At 42.0% G+C, this 24,113-nt stretch overlaps 1 protein-coding gene and 1 non-coding gene across 6 annotated transcripts in view; both read right to left on the bottom strand.

Moving 5' to 3' along the window:
• ptprz1a (protein tyrosine phosphatase receptor type Z1a) overlaps positions 1-24,113 on the bottom strand; it is a 63,296-nt gene that overhangs the window by 33,703 nt on the left and 5,480 nt on the right. For all 5 annotated transcript variants that reach the window (XM_041038876.1, XM_041038878.1, XM_041038877.1 and 2 more), the window contains exon 2: positions 3,926-3,988. In XM_041038876.1, the coding sequence (XP_040894810.1) occupies positions 3,926-3,988 (63 nt within the window). The remainder of the gene's footprint in view (positions 1-3,925; positions 3,989-24,113) is intronic.
• On the bottom strand, positions 19,252-19,357 carry LOC121182759. Its single transcript, XR_005894158.1, has one exon. It is a non-coding gene; the product is annotated as a U6 spliceosomal RNA (small nuclear RNA).

Below are 24,113 nucleotides of genomic sequence, written 5' to 3' on the forward strand. Positions count from 1 at the left end.
CTCTGGGAGAGCTAGCTAAGAGCTAACAAGCTAATAACCTGCAGCTGTTCTGCTGCGCGGTGACTTTAACGCTAATGTCAGCTCACATTTTCTCCTCCGAGGTCAAAGTCAAAGGTTTTTCAGTGTTCAGGCTGATGTTTTCTGAAAAGCCTGCAGCGTTCTACTAACAACTGCTGCTCACAGGTAGAGTTCAGCATCAGGTTTCCTCTGTACGCTCACACTCACAGAACAGGCCAACATGATGGATGACATAAATACAGTACGGTAAGTGTTACAGCCAGGAATACAAATGATCCCCCACAAACATGTTCATTCATTCATTCACTCATGAGTGTGTCAGCTGCACCTCGGACTGAACCAAGGTTTAATCCAGCAACTCATTTTCATGTCAAACTGATCTACAGCCTCAGGCTTTTTGTTTCACTTTTATTGGAGCAATAATCTGTGCAGCATGTGAAGTGCAATCAAAAACAGTCCACGTTCTGTTCACAAATCCAGCTGCCGAGACTGCAGCGTGTGGATCTGTTCACATCTGCTCAGAGTTCACTCCACATCTGTGAGACTGACAGTCACATTCAGGAGATTGTGACTGTGAGAGAATATTTTTTTAATTTAAAGGCCATGTGTGCTGCACCAGCCATGTTTTCAATGCACTTTTTTAAAACTTTGATTTTAACTTTTAACATTTGGTTTTTACTTTGATCTTGTTTGCTTTTTTGTGGTATTTATTTGTCGTGTTAGAGTTTTAGCATCATCCTGCCTACTGAAATGTCTTTTCATTTTGCTATGTGCGTGTTATATATGTGGCCTGAACAACAAATGAATAATTCTGTACTGTGAGAAACTTCAAATGCTAATTGTGATTTATCTGTTTTAGGGAAACAATGAAATACAGTGACAGTGAACGTTTTTCAGATGCATTTAATAAAAACGGAGCCCAAAAAGGTGAGACCACGTTTCCATTCTCAGGAATTTTTAATTTTAATTTTATTTTTTTAATTTTAAACAATAAAATTTAAATTTAACAAAAACAACGGAGCCCAAAAAGTTACCATGACACCATGTTTCCATTCTCAGGAAAGTCATAAAGGTTGACCCAACCCTGAAAAGTGATGCAATGTGGATCTTTAATGATATAAAAACTTTTTGTTTTTCTTCATAAATTTATTTCTTGGACAATTATTACCCCAGCTCCGTAACAGTTTTCATCCACATTCTTTCTCTTCTGAAACAGACTCTAACAGGAAGTAAGTCACGTTCACTGATGAACTGTCTCAGTCATCTTGCAGATGTTTGCAGCTAATTCACTCTGTCGTGATAATTATGTGTTGTGGTGTTGTTTCAGCCAGCTGGTGTTTGTGTTTGTGAGAAGGTACATCAGTGGTCACATGACCGCCTGTTCTCGCCTTGATTGGCTACAAGAGCATCTTCCTTCAGAGCACAAAGAGCACAACCAGGTCAGACAGGCTTCTGGGTCAGGACGGATATTAGCATGTCAATGGAAAACACACACAGAGTCACGCACTCAGTCACTCACACACACACACACACACACACACACACACACACACACACACACACACACACACACACACACACAATGCCTCACTCACAGGTTAAATGACTTTCTTCTTTATTGTGCTTTTAAAAAGGTTTATAAATGTACATTTACCTCATCTACCTCATTTACCCAACTTATCTGGGTCCAGGCCCAGGTCACAGGGGCAACTGCCACCCAGTCCACAATGAACCGAGGTCCTACAGCACCTCTCACAGGTGGTGGGCCCATAGAGTTGGGTTTAAACCCACAACCCCGAGAGATTGAGTCCAACTGAGCTAACTGGGCGGTTACATTTACCTCTTGAAATCTAAATATTTACATCCACTTTCCCCTTAAGCAGCTATAAAAAGTTAGAATCAGTTTCCACATTATGTCAGTAGATAACACAAACAGTATAAATGATTCTGTATTCACTGAGGCTCTGTGTTATTTATATTATTATTACTCTAAGACCTTTACATGTTTTCTGCATCAGTTTATACAAACTTCAGCCTGACATGTTTGGAATCTGTGGAATCTGTGATCTACACTACAGTTTTAAATAAAGTTTTATGAGTCTGAGCAAAGTCTGGATTAAGAATATGTGTATATGAGTATATAAGAATTTATGATATTATAAGAATTTGAAGAAAGATGGGAGGGACACAGCACAACTCCCAGGTTAGGAACAACTGTAAACTATCTACCTGTTTATAGTTAGCCAGCTCCACCTGGAGCAGTTACAACAGTGAAATGGTGCTGAATCATTAATGACTCTGGATTAATGATCTGATAAAATCTGAGAGAATCAGAGCTCAGTCAGAGGAAACAGTTTACTGCAAAGAAAGAACTTTTATTTTACTGATAATGCTTCTGTACTTTTACTTTAAGCACTAAGATTTACATTCACTGGCACTGGACCAGCAAACAGACACAGACCAGGAGACACTAAAGGGTGTCCACACACTTTTGGCAAAATAGTTCATCTCCCCACTGACAAGAACTGGAGAATGAACAGAGTCTGCTGTGAACCTGCCTCTGCTCCATGTCAGGAGAAATGTTTCAGGCTATTTCACAGTAGAGAAACACGGGTCTGTAAAGCTCAGAGAAGAAAATCAGACCTCCTGGTTTTTCCTCCATGAAGTTTACATTTTGGAGTTTGGAATGAAATATCTCAACAACTACTGGATGGATTTCCATGAAGTTTATGAGGTGGGCCATTAATTTAGCATCTACAGCACTTAGATAGAAAAGATAAGTATTGGATCAGACTCAGTATCAGCATCAGTATTAAAGGAAATAGTAAACGAGTCATGTTGATAATCTGCATCCATATTTTCTTGTAGGTAAATGCTCAAAAGCTTCATGAACCCCTTCACTTTCATTCAGAATCAATGAGTTTATTCTTTGAAGTACAGTCACACACACACACACACACAGTTGACATAGTAGTTTTTGCAGATCTGAGTTCAGCATCTATTGAATCACATCAAAGCAGAAACATTAAAGTCCTCTCTGACCATCAGTGGAGCTGCAGCCAGCACATCACACTCCAGCACACACACACTTATTTCACTCAAATACACAAACACACACACTCACACATGCATGTACACGCAAACAGGAAACAAGATCCTGTTAGTCTGCTGGTTAGCAGAATGAAAGTGGAATCAACAAACACACAAGCTGAGTAAATATCTGAGGCATGAGGAGCTTTCTGACTGTGAGATGGAACCTAATGTGTAACAACACTGTGTGTGTGTGTTACTGCTTTGATACTTCCCTATGAAAAGTGTTGTCCACCAGGGTTCTGAGACCTCTGTTAAATACTGTTCCTTCAGTCACATCATGTAGTTGTTCTATTTTCTTTAACTGTTAATTGGATGATTCACACAGTAATAATTTCCTCTGAAGCCCAACAACTTCACCGACCTGTTAATCGACTGTCTGATATGAAAGACTGGAAGCCCAGCAATGTCCTGAAACCACATTCTGAGCATCACAGGTCCATGTAGTCTCTGAGCTGAAATCAAGATATGTCCTTTGTCCCTGTTGGTTAAAAATGCTTTTGATTCGAACATAAATTTGTCAGGAGGTTTATCAGATTAGTTTAAAGTTTTAGAGACACGTCTCTGTACGATGTGATATTTCAGATTTTTCTTAGAATCAACATAAATAGACTGAAAACAACAGTGAATGTCTCCTATTAACCTGTAATGTGTATCACAGCCTGATAAATGACTCCTCTGAGCCATAGAGCTCCACTGTTTCCAAAAACAACTGAACACACACACACAGGTTTGACAGAGTCCTACATCACCACATGTGGATTAATCCACTGCTGAAAAGCCAAAGCCTGCAGAGCTTTGGATAAACTTCACTCACCTGCGTACGACCAGTCGATGTCTTCTGAGAACTTGCGTTGGTTCCTGTAAGCATATCCTTCAGCTGTAAGAGAGGGAGAAAGATTTAAACATGTTTATAATGACAGATAATGATAAATTATGTGTTACATCAGATGTTGTCTTTATACTTAAAGTGTATAATTTCTCTGCTGAATCCTGTACCCACTGCGCAAAGACACATCCAAATGGCGTCTTTTTGACGTCGTTTTTACACATTCAATTTTGGTCCCCTGAAGGTGCAGACTGTGACGCCAGACGTCTTTTTCCCGACGTCTACCAAACGTCTAATTGTGGTTGTTGTGCACATTTTTTCTACGTCTAATTTAAACTCATTTTTAATACTGCTTCTAGACTGTGAATAACTATAGTCCCATTTCAGAAGGCGGCACATTGTTCCAATTCATTTTCCTATAGCTTCATTTGACTGTCTCAGCAGGTGGTGACAACTGGAAACGCATACAAAGGTGTAATGCATTTTAAGTTTAAACCTGCTGCTGAGCCAACGAAGCTACAGGAAAATTAACTGGTACAGGAAACAGGTCCTCCACCTTCTGGAAACATATAGGACTTCAGTTATACACAGAGGTTTACAATAAATCACAATTCAATCCCCACTCATTTATTTCCATCTTTATTTTTGCTAATCACTGGCACAAACATGTCACTAATACAGCTTTTGACTTCTGTTGAATTTCCTGCCAACTACCAGTAAAAACAAGGAACATGAATTTAATGGCTTGCATGTGGACATTGCTTCAATGTTGTGCATCACTTGAAGCCAACATGCTTTACTTTTGTCTGCCAAAACTAAATGAAAGTGATAGTCAACATCTGCCAGTGATAGACAACATCTACCAGTGATAGACAACATCTACCAGTGATAGAAAAAAAAAAAAATAAATGTAAAAAATAATAACATAAATTACACATTCCACCTTGCTTGGGTCTGTACCACAACAAATATACAACAACAGAAATTTAAAACAATAAAAATTAAAGTGCTGAACTGAATGTGTTTTGAGGTAATAAAATCATGGCTTTTACGTACCATAAAATTATTTTCTGAAGCCTAGAAGTTGCATTTCCAAATAAATAAATTAATAAAAACATGAATAGATCCATAGATAGATAGATAAATAAATTAATTAATTAATTAATTAAAAATAAATAAAATAAAATAAACCAGTAGAGGAAAAAACAGAAAATGTAAAATAACAAAATATCATGTACTTAATAAATAAAGAATAGCAAATAATGTTTAATGACAAATAATCTATATTCATATTCATTAATCATGTTGATAACAATGTTGATATTTGTCATTAAAAAATTACATTAATTAACAATGTCAATTTCCTGCACCTTTCTTAGACGTCCACATGACGTCCAAAAAAAGTTACCTAGTCCGACGTTCAAATGTTGAACTGCATATTGACGTCCAAGTGGGGTTGTGGTTAGACGTCCAACATCAGACATCTAATGTTTAGTGGGTAAATCCTCAAAACCCGTTTACTGCTGCAACATAATATTTCATTTAAATTTCATCTGTTAGTGTCTGTCTAGAGAGAGAGAAGAGCTAAGTGTCTGTGGTTCATAAAATAAGGCACCAAGTTTGGCTTCAACACAGCCTTTTTTTTTCTATAAATACAGGCAACAATGACTCACTGCTTATTTCAGTTATGTTACTTAAGATGAAGTTCACAGATCAGAGCTTCAAGTGCTGTGAGGCTGTAAAAAGTTTTACAGAATCGATGCTGTGAGACAAAAATCCTGAGCTGACAGATTCATTAGTGGGTTGGACTTTAATGGATTTTACAATTTGCCTGTCAGTGTTTTTATAACTGGTTAGATTTTATTTGATTTGCCGCTTTACACACAGTCATTGCTGAGGTTTCACTGAGCGTCTGCCAAACAAAACCACAAGCACCAACATGTACTTTCAGCAGTCCTGCAGCTGAAAACCACCATGGGCTCTGTTCCACTCAGACGATCAAACCTGAAGCTGCAGAGGGTCAGTGATTCACTCACAACTGTAAAAGTGACCTTGTTTGTCATCTGTCCTTCTCTGACCATGTTGCATCTTTGCACCACTTTTACAAAATACCTGAACCAAATACCTGAACCAAAGAGTGACTTCTGTGTCTGTACCCATCTACAGCTACTCATTCAGGCTTGTGCTCGTTTTCAGCCACTGTGTCTCAGTCCAGACTGTTCTCGCTTGTGGTTCTCTGATGATGGAACGAGCCACAGAAAGCCATCAGAGCAGAGGCGTCCCTCTCTGCCTTCAAGAATCTCTGAAGACCCATCTCTTCCATCTCTTGTCGTCCCTCACTTCTAAGTCGATTGAATAAAAGTGTTAAATGCAAATGATTTTTTTTTAAATTTAACTGCTGGATCTCATACATAAAGCAGCCTTATGTTTTCAATTCTCAGTTGCTTAAAAGCAGATTTTGTAAAACTTGCTTCCTGTAACAGCCAACATGTCTGTGTGGGTCCCTCATGGGTCAGTGATGAACTGTAATTTGGTGCCATTCGCACCATTTGGCCTCTTTTATGTCCATGTTTTGTGGGTCTATATTTGGGTCAAGGTGGGCTACAGAGGGGCCACAATCAGTTTTTCTCCACAGTCTAGAGGATTGATGCCATATCCACAGCGTACACCTCACTGATCATCAGAGTCCCTCTGCCTGACTGGCTTCCTCTGGACCTCGCTCACTGACTCGGACCGCTCTGGCTCTCAGTCATGAGTGTAATGAGATCCAGTCAGGAGGTGACATCATTAACCTGAGCGGCTGTCCAGGCACCTGTCACGTTAATGAAGTGGATTTGTTAGAACACAACACCTCATTACCATCACAGAGCAGCGAGCTGAGGTCACATGACACAAAGAGGAAATAAAGTGAAATGATGAGGTGTGTGTTGATGAGCTGTCACAGTGCTGAGAAAAATGTTGAGAATTCATGCATGAGATTTATTACAAAACATGTTCAGTGTACACTAAACGTATTTTACTACAGTGGAGACGCCTGAGCGCGTGTTTTTATGTAAAGATTTTCTCAAGCACCTTTCTGCATTAAGTTTTATGGGCAGCTGCCAAAGTTCAAAACATAATCCACTAGACCTGGAGGTCTGGTCTCCTGTAACGCTGCAGCATACAGTAACACAAAAGTGTTTTCCAACTTTGCATCAACAATTTGGGGCCGAGACTTTTCATTTCCTTTATGAAGATTTTTGTCATGTTCACACAACAATCAACATTTTTTAAAAAATGCCAGTGTTAGCGGCCTGGCTAATTTTCAAGATCAGTCCTTTGTCATGTTCTATAACAATCATAACAAAATCCACAAAATCAGTATGCACAAAGACACATACCACGCAATCTCAGGAAGACATGAATGCTCCACATGAACTCACAACTTCATTAAACCAAGGAATTCATACTGTCAGAATCTCTCTGAGGGTTTACAGCCTCCTTTCCAGATTAAATTCCATGACCCAACCTGGTTGTGGTCTGTTCAGTATTAGTCCTCAGTAAATTAGGAGATGAGGTGTCCTGCTGTGTGGTGTTTATTCCCTCTGAGCTCAAGATGATAGCGGTCTAATCCAGGATTACATGTTTGACGGTCTGCAGATTGAAGACGTTGCCTGTAGGACAGGGACTTCATTCAGTTCAGCTCCTCGGTACGAAGACGTTAGCGTTACGGTAACGAAGACGTAAAATTCTCATGTAAAGCAGGTGTTTTCCTGGCAGGCTGCCAGTAATCTGACTGCTTTAAAACCAGATTATCTGCTTTAGATTAAGTGTTTATGAGTAGAGACGAGATCACAATCACTTTGAAAGTTTGGATTTGATTGAGTTTTAAAACTTCCTGCAGGATATTAACATCACATGGACTGACTTTCCACATTAACAGACATCACAGGACACAGTGTGTTAGTTGAATTTGCAATTACACAACAGTGTCATATGATATAATCAGAAAATAATTCCACCAATAAAAGAAAAATCACTTATGGCCTAACCATAACACTCAGTAGCAGTGAGTTACAGTGATGGAGATGGAGTCTGTCCTCTGAGAGAATAAAGCTCTTCTTGTTCCTCTGGTCCAGTGGAACATCTCGGGACGGTTCAGTCGTCCATTTCATTTTAGTTAAAGTGCAGTAAGTTTCATTCCTGAATCTACACAAGGCTGAAATGTGGAAACATGATCGAAGCCCAGCAGCGAGGACTCTAACCTTCTGTTTCTGAGGAATAAAAGACTGACAGAGCGCCAAAGTGGAACTAAACCTCCTGATGAGGCAGAAACTCGCTCCCTGTCACTTTCCCATGAATCACTGCATGACCGTAAGAAGAGAATGAATGTGATTTACTGCAACGCATTCCAGCTCAGTGTTACATCTCTTGCCGACCAGCCGCAGCTCGTCTCCTTCAGAAAGCAGCAATAAAGAAACAATACGGCCGTTCGTTTTTCTTGTCCTGATGTGTCTTTGCAGTCGCCTGACTCTGGTGGCGTTATTCACTCTGCTGCTTTCACTTAATCGCTGACCTCTAACACTCAGGCTGTGGCAGGGTCATGACCTCTAGTTTAAAGGTTAAAGGGGAGAAGTTCAAGTAACAAGCAGCTTTTATTGCCCCCACCCCGCTCTGAGGTGAGGATGTTTCTGCATTGTTAACACCTCAGGATGGACGTCGTTCATCTTTCTCGCAGACACTTTGATCCACAGAAAAATATCTGGAAAGACTGTCATGAAATACATGTTCATGTTCGTCAACGGATGACCTCTAATGATCCTAGTGACCCAGTGACCTTTCTTCTAACATCACCATCAGGATGTAATTTCCTCTTTTACGCAAGATATAATTTCGTTGTACTTTTGTACAAAGTATGATTGTGAAATGCCAATAAAGATTTAGAGCAGATATTTTAACAGTCCAGTTCATTTTCTTATAGAAAATGTTAGAAAGGTGAGCAGAGCAGCACAGTCATGTCTAAAGATTTTAGGTTTAGACTTTCTGTTAGGATAAGTCTTTTTCTCTGTGTTTACTTGATAAACACATTACTGATCTGTGTGAATCCTCTCTTTCTGTTATTCTACTAACTCTTTGTCAGCCACTGATTTCACTGTTTCACAGCTGCTTCCCGTAAAGTGAAGCTGAGGCTGAAGGGAGTTTTCGTTGTGTGTGGAGGTATCCGGTCATAAATCAAACTACTGGACAAATTAAAACCTGGTGATGGCGCTACATGAAAAATGAAAGGGTCACTAAAGCGTGTGTGGTTCACCCTGAAGGGAGCATGAATCTGTCCATCCAGATGTTTCAGTCTGGATCAAAGCAGCGGTTTCTGTGTGAAACAACACCACGAGTGGCAGAAGTTTCTCGCTCTGTGACCTCGGAGCTTGGAGTCAGGTGGGTCAGGACAGACAGGAAGCTCTGAGCTCTGTCTCTGTTAAGGTGGGAATGGAAACCAGTGTAAACAGCAGCTCTGACATGAAACACCTGCCTGCTTCCTGAACAGTACATCAGCATGGCTCAGTCACAGTGGTGCGTGGTGGAAAATCATCTGGTGTGAGCATGTTTTGGTCAGTTTTTCTTCTCTAAATGGATCAGTTTGTGGTTTAAATCCTCATAGTTGTTGTAATCCTTTATCTGTGTCTGTGCTCACTCAGGTGTCAGTGTTGAGTTTTCACAGGATTATCACCTGAGCTCATCTTTCCCCTCCACGCTCCGGCTGTCGTCCGCCTTCAGTGCCGCTTCTTTAAGAGTCAACCATGTGCAGCGATGTGAACGTTTCAGGTGACTCCGCTGTACACGACCCAACCAGTGTTAAGTTGGTTTTACTGCAAGTATGAAGATCTTAACCCCTTTTTTTCTTTAAGAGCAACAGCATTTGGTTTTTTAACTAAATTCCGAGACTTTTCCAGCAATTTTGGACTTTCTGAACATTGAAAAACATTTAAAAAAAAAAGTTTTCTGTGATGCTTCACTCCACCATTTCGTCTCTGTGCTGCAGGACAAACACGACTCCTCCGACATGTACACATCAAACGCTGCAGGTTTCAGTTACAGACCACACCGGCGTCGTGACAATACCTGACACATGAGTTGAGCTGGAAACCTTTTGTGACACTGACTACAAAGAAAACACCTGCTCATTCTGACACAGAGCACCTGTGCTTAGATGTTAACGTGAAAACTACATAAAAATGTCCCCTGCAGGCTGCAGTGTCACATTACTTCCATCTAGTCACACACACACAGCACTTTTATACCAACCAGCCACTGTGTGTTCACTTATGATAAAAATATTCAATGCTGTAAATTCCAGCAGCTTTAAACCATGCAACTGGCTTGACTCTGCAGATATGACAACTGGTCCGTCCACCACTTTGATCCAAAGTGAAATATCTCAACAGCTGCTCGATGTTTTACTGCTAAAAGCTCAAAGGTTGTGATGACAGACTGGTTACTTCTTGTACTACTGACCTACTTTCACGTATTTATTTATTTGGGTTTTAAAAACATACTGGGCTTCACGATCTTAGTGTTATATTTGCTTGTTTTCCTTTATTCATGCAGCGTATTTCTACATCTTAATAACTGACCTACATTTAAGTTTAAGTTTATTACTTTTATTATCCCTGAAACTGGGGAAATTGATTATTCTCTGCATTTTACCCACCTAGTGAACGAAACACACACGCAAGCACGCACTAGAGACGCTGTGGCAGGGGGCTGCCTAGTAAAGCACCAGGGGATCGAACCGGCGACTCCGATCTCAGGCCGGTCCAAAGTCCAAAGCCGCACTGTTCACTTGCTGCCCTCATTCGATCAGAAATCTATTGATTGTTGATGGGGGTGTGACAGGGACCTTCACAGATTTACTCCGGTGTATGTTGATGGTACTTTAACGGTCTGCTGCTTTTGGTTTGGGAATCTTTGTGCCACGGGCACCAAATGACGTTACGCTACAGGACGCAGCCAATGTTTGGTCATGTTGATGATCTGGCATTGATTTATTGGAGAAATTAGGTTTTGCAAAAGGAGTGAAATCAGTAACAAGAAGAGCCAAGGAGAGAAAAGCTGATTTAAGACCAACGGAGAGGAGGAAGTGAAGATGGGAGGGTGATTGAGGAGGAGGGGTGTGGGTGTAATTCATGTCTTCAGGGTAGAAGGGGGGGTGGGGGTGGGGGTGGGGGTACATGCTTATGCTCTACTGGAAAGGAGTGAATGAGTAGAATAGATTCTATGGAGAACTCTTGCTCAGCGTCTGTACAGAGAGAAAAAGACCACAACTGTGTCAGTGTGTTTATTCAGCGGAGAGTGGACGGCTCTGCGCTCCGGTCTGTGGGAGTCCTGCTGCCTCCAGCCGGACGCTGAATAAGAGGATTAGCCGAGCCCTGGGAGAGCCAGGACGTCCACAGGCTGTGGGGGTGAGAACTGGTGCCCATGCCAGAATGTGTGACGACCCCACCCCCCAACATCCACCCGAATCTCTGCCCTGCTTCTCCTGATGCCAGGGAGACCAGCGTCTGAGGAGGGTGGGGGCTGGTTTAAGTAATACCAACCATTAAGATTGGAAGGGTACGGCAGGTTAATCTGTGGATGTGCTGGGCTTTCATTTCTGGTGGCACCATACCAGTGTAGGCCGGCATGTTTTAGCTCTTTAACTCCACATTTTCCAGACACAGCGAGTTAATTTCCTTCCTTCCAGGCAGCCATTGGTTTAATTTCTCATTTCTATGGAAATCAGGTTGCAGGGACCTAAATCTTCCTGTAGGTAGATAATCCTTTACACTTTAGTCGCCTTTTTGGTCTCTGAGCTGATATGCATGGTTTGATTAGGCCAATGTTCAGCAGGAACAGAAGCTTTATTAACCTGACAATCACTGCATCGTGTTGAGGTTAGGTTATTACTGGTTTTGATGGTAGAGTGATGCATTTTGCCTTAACTGGTTAGTGGAAAGTTTGGGGGCATTTGGTCGAAAGTACTGGACCTGATGATGCTGCTAAATGAGAAGTCAGAGGATCAGAAAAGTCATTACAATTTATTCCGTGCCAGGACATGAACAATTTCATGGTAAACCTTCCAATGGTTGTTGAGATATTTCAATCTGGATCAAAGTGGTGCACTGACTCCAGAGCCACCAGTAGTGTGGCGTTACAGGGATGTGAGATTCATTTTCCAAAACAGACCGGGTGTGTACTCTCACAGGATTTGTGCCAAATGTTACTGAAGCTTTGTCAGAGTGAAAGAGGCTGTAAAACGGGTCAGCAGACCACAGAAAGAGATGTAATGATAGAGAGTCAGACGCCACATTTCACACCAAGAAAAAAAGAAGTTTGATACAAATCCAACAACCTGAGTTGAACCTGAGGAGCCGAGGGACCTATGACTTGTCTGAAACCTGCACCCTTGAGGTCCTTGATTGTTTTTGTTAAGTTTAATATTATATTTTCCTGAATAGAGTGGTTTTACCTGAGTTGAGTCTAACAGGCAAAACTTTTAAGCCAAAAGGATCTACGCAAAATGCGTCGTTACAGGTTTTAACCACTGTTGGAGGGAGTAAGCTCTACCTGGCAGGCTGAACTCAGGGCAGTCATTGGCCCTGTGGATGGGACGATGAGTCTGAACAGCTGGAGTGTTTTACACTTCAGAGGTTTGACCACAGGCCTGGTCTGTCAGCAGACTGAGAGAAAAACCACAGAGCAGAAAACCACTGCTGTCATAACATGTCCACTGAAGCTACTGTACGAGTCCAAACCTCCTTTCGTCCACTTCTGGCCCTCTCATTAGTTAAAGAAGTGTAAATCTCCTCTGAGCATCTGAACAAAGAACTGATGCAGCTCGTCGAGTCTGTAGATCCATTCAGAACACGACTCACGACTCCATCAGCTGCTAAAAACAAGGCTGGACTGTGGGTTTTATCCATCTATGATCTCTAGAGTTTGTCTTAAACTTCCTGTGAGTAAAAGCTGCTTCAGGAGCAAAGGAAGAGTTCTCTCTGAGAGCGAAAACCTCATAGGGAGGAGATTAAAGTGGATGGACGGGGTCAGCAAAGTGCGGCTGAATCCAGATGTCCACCCTCCAGACTCGTGGACTGATCCCTCTCAGACTTCTGTCACACATACAGTGATGAATTTAGATTGTTTGCATTGATTAAAGTTGTGCATTTGATCAAATGGAAAGGGAGCAGAAGAAACGTATTTTGTGTTTTCCCTGTCCCTTTTAGATTGTCTCAGCATAACATACAGTATCTCAGTCTTTTTTTTAGGATGTTGGTCTGTGACAGCGACTGATGATCAGCCCAAACAGGCATAAAATCAAGGTTTTACAGCTTATACAGAGTCTTCATACTTCAAACCCTTTTTTCTTCACAGTTTCTGTGGTTCCTGCTCTCTGCCTCTGTAAATGTGCCTCTAATCTCCTGCCTGAAAACAACTAAAATGCTTTTTGCAGCTACATTTCCAAGCTGGCTTTGAGTTTGGCCTTTGTGAGGCTCAGGCGGCAGATAGTGATTCATCAAAGTGTTCCTGCTAGATTTACACACAGCAGATCCTCCACAAAAAATGAGAAGTCCACTGTAAGACCACCAACAGGAAATCAAAGCGCCTCGTCACAGCGCTGCAGGCATTAGACAAATGAAAAGTCCGCTCTACCTAAAAATCCCCTCAAACGGCTGCTGTGAGCGTTAACACAGGGGAGAACTAAACTCATCAGCTGAACAGGGGCCTCGGGGTCTGGGTTGATGTTGTCCTCATCGATCAGCCGCTCTCATCTTTCCCTTTTAACTATAAATGGCAAAGAACAAAAGCTGTGGATTATCTACAGGCTGAGACCATCAGCCCTAAAAGGCTGAAGCATGAAAGAAGCAGAGCTGCAGAGGGGATGATTTCACATGAACGCCAGGAATGAAGGTGGGAAAACAGACTCCAGGAACTCCGCTGAAAATATGACTAAGAACATCCTCTTTGGTAAATCACTGATTATTAAAACATTTTTTTCTCCTCAAAACTAAAACAGGAGAAACAAAGCAATGTGAGATATTTATTTGTATTTAACCGTGCAGAGTCCAGCAGGTGGTTGGCGCTGGAGAGTGTTTACACAGAGCCCTGACAAATCTCCAGTTTGATTAGATTCAAACCCAGTAGAAAACCGGTTTATTACAACAGTGTGATCTAATTTCAGACATCTGCAGTCAACCACTCCTGCTGTTTGGTGAAATCTGGAAAAGATCTTTCTGATTTCTTAAAACAGAACATCAGCTTTGTCAGGTCTCCAGGAGTACAGCAGATTTCCGTTCAGAACAATCAATACAGCATTTGAAGTGTTTCTGGAGCACTGTAGATGTCCGTCACTCCTGTCCCTCATAAAAAAAGATGTTTTATTTTTATCTCTTGTTGCATATACTTTTGTATCTGTTGTATTTCTGGGTTTGAAGCTTTCCCCTTAATGTTTGTGGTTTCACTCTTTTAATGCACTAAAGCATCTGTTCACCTTCCTGCTCCCTAATGTGTTGGGAAAATAAAACATAGGCCTGATGCTGTGAGTCTACCAGGTTGTGCTTGGGCTCAGTCAACACAATTAATGTCCAACTACAGTTTAATGTCTCTGGTCAACATCTTCCAACACCAGCTTCACTGCACTGAACTGTGATAAGACTCAACAACACTCTCAGCATTGTGTGTGTGTGTGTGTGTGTACTATGTAACCTGTATCTGTAGTCAGAAACAAATGATCAGTCCCAGGGGGCAGAGCTGATGAATAATGGATCTGACCGTCTACAGTTTCCATCACTCTGGGCTGCAGCCAAACTCTCAGTGAGCCTCCATGTTAGTTTACAGTCTGCTCCGCTTCGGCTCAACAATACAGCAGGTTTCGTCTCCTGCTCCGACCAATCAGCAGCGAGTATCACATCAGTCCCATCGCTTTCAGTCGACACGGACCAGTTAACTTCACATTTGTCTCGTCCATTGACGGAACATGTTGATTTAAGAGCTGTTGTTTCAATAAGTTGACAAATACGGAGAGAAATTAGTCTCAGTAAAGACATGATCCACAAATAAATATGATAAGATTTACAAATGTATATGGCAATGTGTGTTGTTCACGTCCAACATACAAACAGATACTAAACAATTTGAAAAAAATGAAAACTATTATAAAATAAATACATTGCAACTTGAATAAATATCAGTATTTCGTAAATGATTCAACAAACCCATTACACTGAACCCCATGTTCACTATTATCAAGTCATTGATCAGTCATTCCTGTATTACCACGCATTAGTAACACACACAGTGACAAACACACTGCACATTTATCCATATGAACATTTCTACAGATGGAACAGAGTCGTTCCAGTGTCTCAGACACAGTTTTGCTGTTTCTCGCTTATTTTTCTACAAATAAAACAACAACAACAACATCTAAAGGACCCCCTGGTGGCACTAGAGAGAAAGTCAGAGGATCACCAATGTCAACAGGATTCATCATCTGGGGAACATGAACAGAACTGAGCCGTCCACCAGATATTTGGAAAAGCTCAGAAACCTCAGGAGAGGAAATTAAAACATCTTTTGGAAACTAATCAGACAACTGTTCATGTCCTGATTTCAGCTCTGGAAGACTGCAGGTGTTGTCTCAACTTTTGCTCCGTCTACAGAGCCCTGACAAATGTATGAACAACCTCTAAATGTCTGCTGGGTACCTGCCCACTGTTCACTGTGTGCCAGCCTCTGCTGCTGCATCAATCTCAAACAAAACTCGCTGCCCAGACCTTCAAACTGCCTCTGTTTCTGTTCGTCTGCCCGGCCGTCACCTCCACAGCCAGCGGCTCCAAACCCTCAGAGAGCGACCGGGATTTTTAAACAAAGAGCTCCCACTCACAGCGACTTGTTTACAGGAAGAGGAAGATTTAAAGGGAACCTGAGAGAGGGACGGCTCCAACACAGCGATCACGGAGAGGTTTTATTTATTTAAAGCCTTTGCTGTGAGCTATGCCAGCCTCAGCCTGCTTATGTTTCTGCAGAGCAGAACATAAATAATGATTTATTATATCTTGGCACAGCAGCAAATTAAATTTAAAGAAAAACATTTGGGAGTGCTAAATGTTTGTAGCGTGTGGCTGATGTTTGCATCAATCAGAGAACAAAGCAGCGGCGTGTATTTCAGAGGAGACTGGTGAACCTCAGCTCTTATAAATCACATACGCTCCCTCCTGTGGCCTTTTAAACTTTCCCTATAATCATGTCCAAACCACCAATAGTCCAGATGTGTTTGGTCTGTTTAAGCCTGCAGATTATATCCTTCACCTCAAAGAGGAAAAGACATTCTGAAAAGGAACAAATTCATCTGTCACTGAAAATCCAAGATATGGATAAATAACACGTACTGACCCAAACTTCAGACCTGTCTATGGTTTTTAAAGAAAATAGCCATCCCATATTTTTCCATCATCTAATTACCTCCATATAAAGGAGGCAGCATGAAATCCATCGTTAGGGTCTGTCACTGGATCTCACTGACAGCCTCTTACTGTTACTGTTCCCTCTCCTGCAGCCGTATCAGAGCTGTATTGTGTTACTGCTAACTGCTCAACATTTCCTATTGCAGCAATGAAACAGAAACATCACAGACTCCTTTAACTATGACTTGCTGCTGAGCGAAGCTTAAACTCTGAACATGGTTGCTCGAGGCATGACACAATAAAGACACTTACTGATTTTCTTTATTAGGGAAATCAGTTAAAGGGTAAGTTTGTTTGACAGCACCGCAAAAGTCTTTGTCGTCATTGTGATTGTGGATACAGACGCATTCACACTAACTGGACATCAGCAGAGTGTCTAGCATGACAGTCCTCACAACAAAGTCAGCATGCACGGTCTTAACATGGAAATCTGCAGCGTTTCATCAGCTAACAAAACCTCTGTGAACACTAACAACAGGTTCAGTCTCACAGCAGATTAAAATGTGTGGACAACAAGAGATTTTCATGACAAGGATCCAGTGTGTGAAGCAGAAAAAATGCTCTTTAGTGACAGTAGAAAATTGTTTTTTCCCTCCTTCGCAGGGAGGTCAAAGGTCATGGTCAGCTACCAAAACTATTCACCAGGGTCCTGAGTGAGCCAAACACCCTGCACTGGATCTTTTTGAAACATTAGTTTGATGCTATTCTATATTTTTCTTCTTGTCACTGAGCCCCCCCACAAAAAACCCAACAGTGGTTGAGTCCGTCTCCCTGCACTTTCTGACTCCCCTCCTCAGTCTACTGAAGACAGGTCAGAAATGTAAAGTTTCAAATTGTGTTCAGACCTTCATGGTCCCAAGAGGAAGAATACTATGGACTCTGGTGATTCCCAGAAGTTGTGCTGTGTAGTGAACACAGTACATGTTTTTTTCTGCAGGTTACCAGAGTGAATACCTGAACACCCGTGGAGCAGCAGCGAGTTTCCTTCTTCACCCACATTTCCTCAAGCATAAAGCATCTGATCCGAGCGGAGCAGCTTTGGCTCCAGCAGACGTGTTTCTAATCTAATCGTACACACGGTGACGAAACAGTTTGTCAGAGGCCCAGAGAAAAGCTCCTCTAACAGAAAAACAACTTAATTAAACACTGGGGCTGAATGGACGAAGGAGAGTGCCAAAGCTGTATCCCACAGGAAGGACAATGAGAGAGGAAGTGTGTGTGTGTGTGTGTGTGTGTGTGTGTGTGTGTATGTAAAGAACCATTACTTATATTACAGACCTTTTACAGTTGCATTTACAATTCGTCTCTAGCTTAAGATGAGAATGAATGATATCTGTAACGTGTAGTGAGAGTTAAGGTTAGAAAAAGACTATTTACTGAATGAATTTGAGGATTATAGAGCTGCATTCAAGTCATGTAGTATTTACAAGCTGCCAAACAGGGAAAACAGGCAGTAAACAGTGAACAAATCCACACACACTGGCAGTGTAAGCTCGCATTTTAAATTTTTACCGCATTATAATGGATAACGTTCAGGGTTATGGATGATTTGACTTCATACATAAAAACCAAAAAGGTGGAAAACAAATGGAAAACAGTTGTGATGCAGCTACAAGTGATTTCCTTCTTGTAACTTATGAAAGTTTATTAAATCATAAAATTATAAACACAAAAGCTTAGAGAAACGTTTGGTTCTTTACCTTTTTCTAACATGAAGTAAAAGCAGCATCAGTCCAATAACTGTAGGGCTGAAACTATGGTGAAAGACATGCACCATAATTTCCATAAACCAAAGAAGATGAATTCAAATTGCTTGTTTAACTAAACAGTAAAAAATACAAACATACACAGTCCAGAATCAGCTTTACTTTGTTACAAGCCTGATTGGCTCTAAGATTTATTCACTGCTGCTTTGATTCATTTCTTTAATTGTTTTTTTTTTTTTTAAATTCTGCATCAGTGAAAAGCCAACACGGCTGAGATGTACAGAGACAGATCCAAACACCATCAGTGTTCACACAGAGCCACAGACCTGGATTCATTCAGCCATAGACACAATGACAGAAACGCTCTGCTGGAAGGAGAATAACCATTTTCAGACTGGTAGAACAAGTCATTAAGGACCAGCCGTGATCCTTTTCCTGAACCCCGGTCTGAAAGTGCACAGAGAAAAGTTTGGGGGACACCTTTAGATCTAAACACTCAAACAAAATCAAACTTGAGCAAAGTCAACATCAATCAACTGAGTGTCTGCATCACGTCCACCGTCCTCTCACTGTGTGAGAACCCACGCGGTCCACTTCCCTCCAAACAGCCTGACCTCGCTCTGGTTTCAAACCTTCACCTACTGTAAATCCTTGAGAGTAACAGCCGAGCATGGCCTCAGCTGAGCGTCACTGCTCTCGCCTTCCCAGCAGGCCTTGCTCTCAGCGTCACCTTCACTGTGAACACAGAGACTTTCACACACCAGCAGCAGAGCAGGAAGGTACAGACACAATCCACCACCAGGTCCTTGTACTTCAACAGATTTCTGATATGTAGACTCCTCACTGTCACTCAGACCACCAGGCCGACTCGACAGCGACTCTTCAAACTCGGATATCACCATCTCCATGAATGAACCAAAAGTTTAAAACACTCTGTGTTTGACTGAAGAATAGACCTGAACGATTCATCATCCACAGAAATGAAACTTAGGAAAGAAGCAGAGAAAAGCTGAAGAAAATCCGATTCCTTTTTTGCTGTACACAAATGTGCAGCTTCAGTATGTGGATCAAGAAAAATAAGGTGTGTAAGATAAGATAAAATACCTTTATTAGTCCCACAGTGGGGAAATTGCATCAAGAACACTTCACGAATTTGCATGTCATCCTTGCGCAGGGGCCATGCTAATCTTCTCTGTATAGATCAATTAGCTACAGCTGATATTTCAGTTTATCAGATACAAATTTAATCAATGTTCAGGTAAATATAATTATTGGATTAGAATCAACATATACCCAAGACTGAAGGGCTCAGATCCGGATCGAGGCCATAAAAACCTGACTGGGACATCCCTTCTGAAGGGTCACGTTCTGATGAAAGCTGACTGGCCCCCGCAGAGAAGACGCTTCGTTCAGTTACACGTGTGGATTCATGTTCAAGCGACAGATGAACTTGAACTTTTACAAGGTTCAGCACCGACTGAGCCGGATCACAAATTTCAAATCAATAAAACTTTGACATCAGTCCGAGGCAGTGACAGGATGGTCTGTGAAATACAGTGATTTCCATTTGTTAACAGCTGAGTTTTGCAGCAGAGGTTACAGAGAGAAAAGAGATTTTTCTTTTCCTATTGGCAGAAATAAACTGAGACCAATGGTTTTCTGAACCACGAGAGGATAATAAGTAAGAAGACAGAGTGCGTCCTCTGTCCAGACAACCCTTCACCTGTCCTCTCAGCACGTCTGCAGCCAAACGCTAATCGCTTTTTCACCTGTGTGAGTCCACCGCTCTGCTCCGGTGCAGCCAGGCGAACACCATCAGCACGATCGCGGCTCATTAACAGGCAGACATTTTGTGATGGTGCCTTGGGGATGCGTGACTATTTTGAGGAATGACCTAATTGAAATGAGCAGCAGGGGGGCGGGACACAGAGGAAATTATGGATTTTACACTTTGTCCTTCGTTAACCTTGACACACTTCTGCTGGATTTTCCCTGTTAGTCGTGTAAACTAATGATGGCTGACGTTTCCTTTATCATTATCTGAATATCTTTAATAGCTTGTGGGTTGAGGCATCAAACACAAAATAAAAATCACAGATTTCTGATTTTTACTCTAAACTAAAAACTCAAACTACTTGTATAGCACAGGATGAAAGAAACAAATAGAGCATTTATTTTTTTACATTTAAGTAAAACTCTTCTTTGTTTTATTAAAAATACATATTATTGAGATGCACTGTTTCTGTACTTTGTCTCTAACAAACATCTCCTCTGCATCAGCTCCCGTCAGCCCAGATGCAGCAGCTTGGCAGGAGCCGTTTCGTGCCGACCTCCCGCTGTTCATGACCACCACCAGCTGCCTCCCATCCCACCACCTCCCACCCAGCATCCCCAGTACCCACCCTGGGCTACTGTACCAGTCAACCAGACACTAACACGAAGAGATGTGGAAGACAGCCGTCTGCTGCATGTACAGAGGGAATTACAGTGGCTGTGAATCTCACTGAACAGTCTCACAATAAGCTGATTTACTGATTATCGCTGATCAATCGACAGAAAATAAATCAGCAACTATTCTGATGGTTTATTTATCACTTTAGTAATGTAGTTTAATAAGCACACAGCGCCTACATTACCCACAATGCAACCTGACCTGTAAAATCAGTCCCCTTTGCTGCCCCCATCTGAATAAAGTTTCAACTACACAAATACTATCAAACACAAACTTTCAGTGAAAATTCCTGATTGCATTCCTGCTCCCCAGAGAATGAACCCCGGCCTTTCATACAGCACCACCCTCAGTCAGTGGCAGTGCAATGAACAGCACCTCACACACACAATCACTGTGGCTTTCAATTGGATTTTTTTTTTAACTGACCACTTATCTCAAAAGGAGGATAACAACAACAATATGGCTGTTGAAAACATCTGGGGGTATAACTGCACATCTGGCAGTTATCAGCTTTGGTTTCATCCCAAATCAATTTCAGCTGTGTTGGGTGACAGTGTGAAAAAAAACAGTCACTTCCTATCTGCTTTCACTTAGATGTAACTGCTGTAATTGTCCTTTGACAACTTTCACATGCCTCTCCCTGCAGACGAAACCTCGGCTCAGGTGTGCCAACACATCCTGAGGCCTCAGTCTGAGGAGCAGACAGGTACAGAACCAGTCTGACCAGGAGGAGGCCAGATTTTCCTCGGAGCTGAGGAGGAGCGGGAGCCTCTGGGGTAAACATCTGCTCAGAGCCGAGCGAGTCTGAGGCTGCAGGTCAAACTGACAGCTGACCTCTGCTGAGTCTGCAGGTATTTATCTTCAGTACTGACCCACCTGAGACCTGATGAGACTGAGACAAAGGGAAGATTCTTTTCTGTTTAGACACTGTCGTCTTCATTTAGGTTTGTTGATACAGACGTTTAGTTGATTTTCATGATAAATGTGTTTTTCCTGTGGTTTTCTCCCTCTATACTATTTTTAAAAAACTCATTTTATATTGGAGAGATGGTGGATTTTTCTACAGCAGATTAAAGGACAGTGTCCAACTTGCTGTCGCTCTGAGCAGCAGCTTGTTATTCTTCTGTCTGACTGTATTGGCACATTTACTGTCTGGGTCAGTCTCAGAGTTTCCAGCAGCAGCAGCAGAGTTGGTGAAGACCAAACCGGAAGTAAAAGGAGAGTGAATATTGGGTAAACACATGACTGCGATGGGGCAATCATGCAGCTCAAGGCCTACAGGACGTGTGATCAGATCATTTATTTCAGTCTATGTTCTTTTTTTCTTGGTTGATAAGTTAAAACCAATTAACGCTGTGTAAAATTTTCCTGTTCAGTTTTTCTCATTGTAGCATGAAAAAAAAAAAGAAAACCCAGGAACATATCTGCTTCTATACTCAGCTCTTTTTGTTCTTTAGAGCCTCTGGAGTCGTGACACGGTGCTGTCCAGCTCGACCCCCTGCTACTGTTAGCTTGTAATGTCGGCGATCGAGGAATTTAAGCTCATTCTCCCCCTGCACTCAATGGAGGCTGATCTGGATAAGAGGATCAGCCTGATGCCTGAAATGTAAATGTTCTGTAAATACTTGAAAAGCCTTGTTGAGGCCCATCAAATCCTTTTGTGCACACAACATCTGCCTAAAGCGCCTCCACACCTGCTTAGATCCCCTCCACCGGCCGGTGAATGGGGAAGAAAAAGAGCGAATAGGCCTTTTTTGCTGCAGAGCACTTTGACCGACCCGCGTCCTCCACGCAGGCCTTTTATCGCTGGCCTTTTTCTGCGTCACTTTTTGAGGATTTCACATTCAGCTGGTTGAGAGACGAGGGCCATCGAACATCCAGGATCGAACAGAGACCACACACTCGCAGGCAGCTGAGGAGTGGAGAAAACAAGGAGAAAAGTGGAGGACAAATCAAATGGCTCTCCACCAGCTACTCTGCGGGGGCTCCACTTGTTCTCCACTGCAATGGGCCCTGGTGTGACTGGCCCCCCTTTCAGAGGCACTGCGGGCCACCCGGATCTGCCCCGTCATCCATTACAGCGTCCAGAGCGGCGGTGGGCACTGAGGAGGAGGAGGAGGAGGAGGAGGAAGAGGAGGGGTGGGTGACAGTGGTGGCAGAGCGCCAGGCGGACACCAGCAGAGACAAGATGGTTGGCTAACCAAAAAACCCACCCTCGACTCCCCTCATCCCTCACCCGCCCAGAAACGAGAGGGGAGACAAATGAGGAGGAGGATTTAAAAAAAAACATTAAGGGAGGTTGAGGAGGAGGGGGAGCTGCAGGAGGAGAGTGGGGTGGGGGGGTGGCAGACAGTAGAAGGATGAAGGCATGAGGCTTTAAAAGGGGAGAGATGTGGGACAACAGGGTGACGGAAGATGTGCAGCAGCAGCACACAGGAGTTGTGAAAGGACGAGAGAAAATGAGAGATTAAGAGCCGAGGAAAGAAAAAGGAAAAAGGAGCTGGACAGAAAAAATGTTAAAGAAGATTGAAGAGTGAGAAACAAAAAAAAAAAAAGAAAAGAAATCCAGCCCTGAGGAAATGCACTGCAAAAAAAATCTCAGTCTTAACATGTTCAACTAAAAATCTTATTTTCCTAAACTCTGCTGAACTTTTTCATCTTTACAATCTCATGTTGTTTAAACCTGCAGAGCTGGATTTTAAATGGTAGTTTCAGTAACATCCAGAATAAATGCATCTGATTTAACTATGCAGCCATAAAAAACAGAACATTTCAGTCATCTTCTTTTTATGCTTAAATGCTTTGTCTAAATTTAATTAAGTGGAAAATGAATGGAGGGAAAAGAAAGGCAGCCTAAAACTTCATTTCACTTGTTTCTGAAAATGTGCTCCACAAATTTTCTGACAACTGGTCCAAAAAAATTCTTTGAACAAAAAGAAATGATGTGTTTCCTGGATTTGTACATTTTTTTGCTTCATTTTATTTAAGACACATTCAATTAGAGACTCACTGACATGTGAAGAGTCTGGAAACTTTACCATAAACAGTAAAAATAAGAAAAATATCCAAATAAGCTGCTGCAGTAGATTAAGAATTCACAGAAAGCTAAAGCTGAGTGTCTGAAACATTTTTATTTTCTAAAAAAAAAAAAAAACCATTTATCTGTGTTTCCTGCACTTACTGTAAAGTGATGTGAACAGTGATGTATGGGTGGATGAGGAAATCACCTTAAACTGCTCTGTTCTTTTTAGGGCTGGTTATCAAACCTGTATTGATCTTAACTAAAACAGAGTAATGAAAACTCCCAGGCACCGAAAGCTGTCTCTGAAAGTTGGCCAGATTTCAAACCAGACAGTTCCTGATTTCAGTCATAGTTTTCTAAGTTTTAGCCTTTTTCTCGTTCTCGTTTGGCAGCTTGTGCTTCACATGATCCATCGGCTGTGGAGCAAACTGAGAGACTCACTCACGAACTGGGACCAAACGACTTGTTAGGACGGGCGTTTTTTTACAGTGTTGAGGGGAACGGAGGCCTGAGAACA

This window comes from Toxotes jaculatrix, chromosome 5, assembly GCF_017976425.1.
Source record: "Toxotes jaculatrix isolate fToxJac2 chromosome 5, fToxJac2.pri, whole genome shotgun sequence".
NCBI classification, from domain to species: domain Eukaryota; kingdom Metazoa; phylum Chordata; class Actinopteri; family Toxotidae; genus Toxotes; species Toxotes jaculatrix.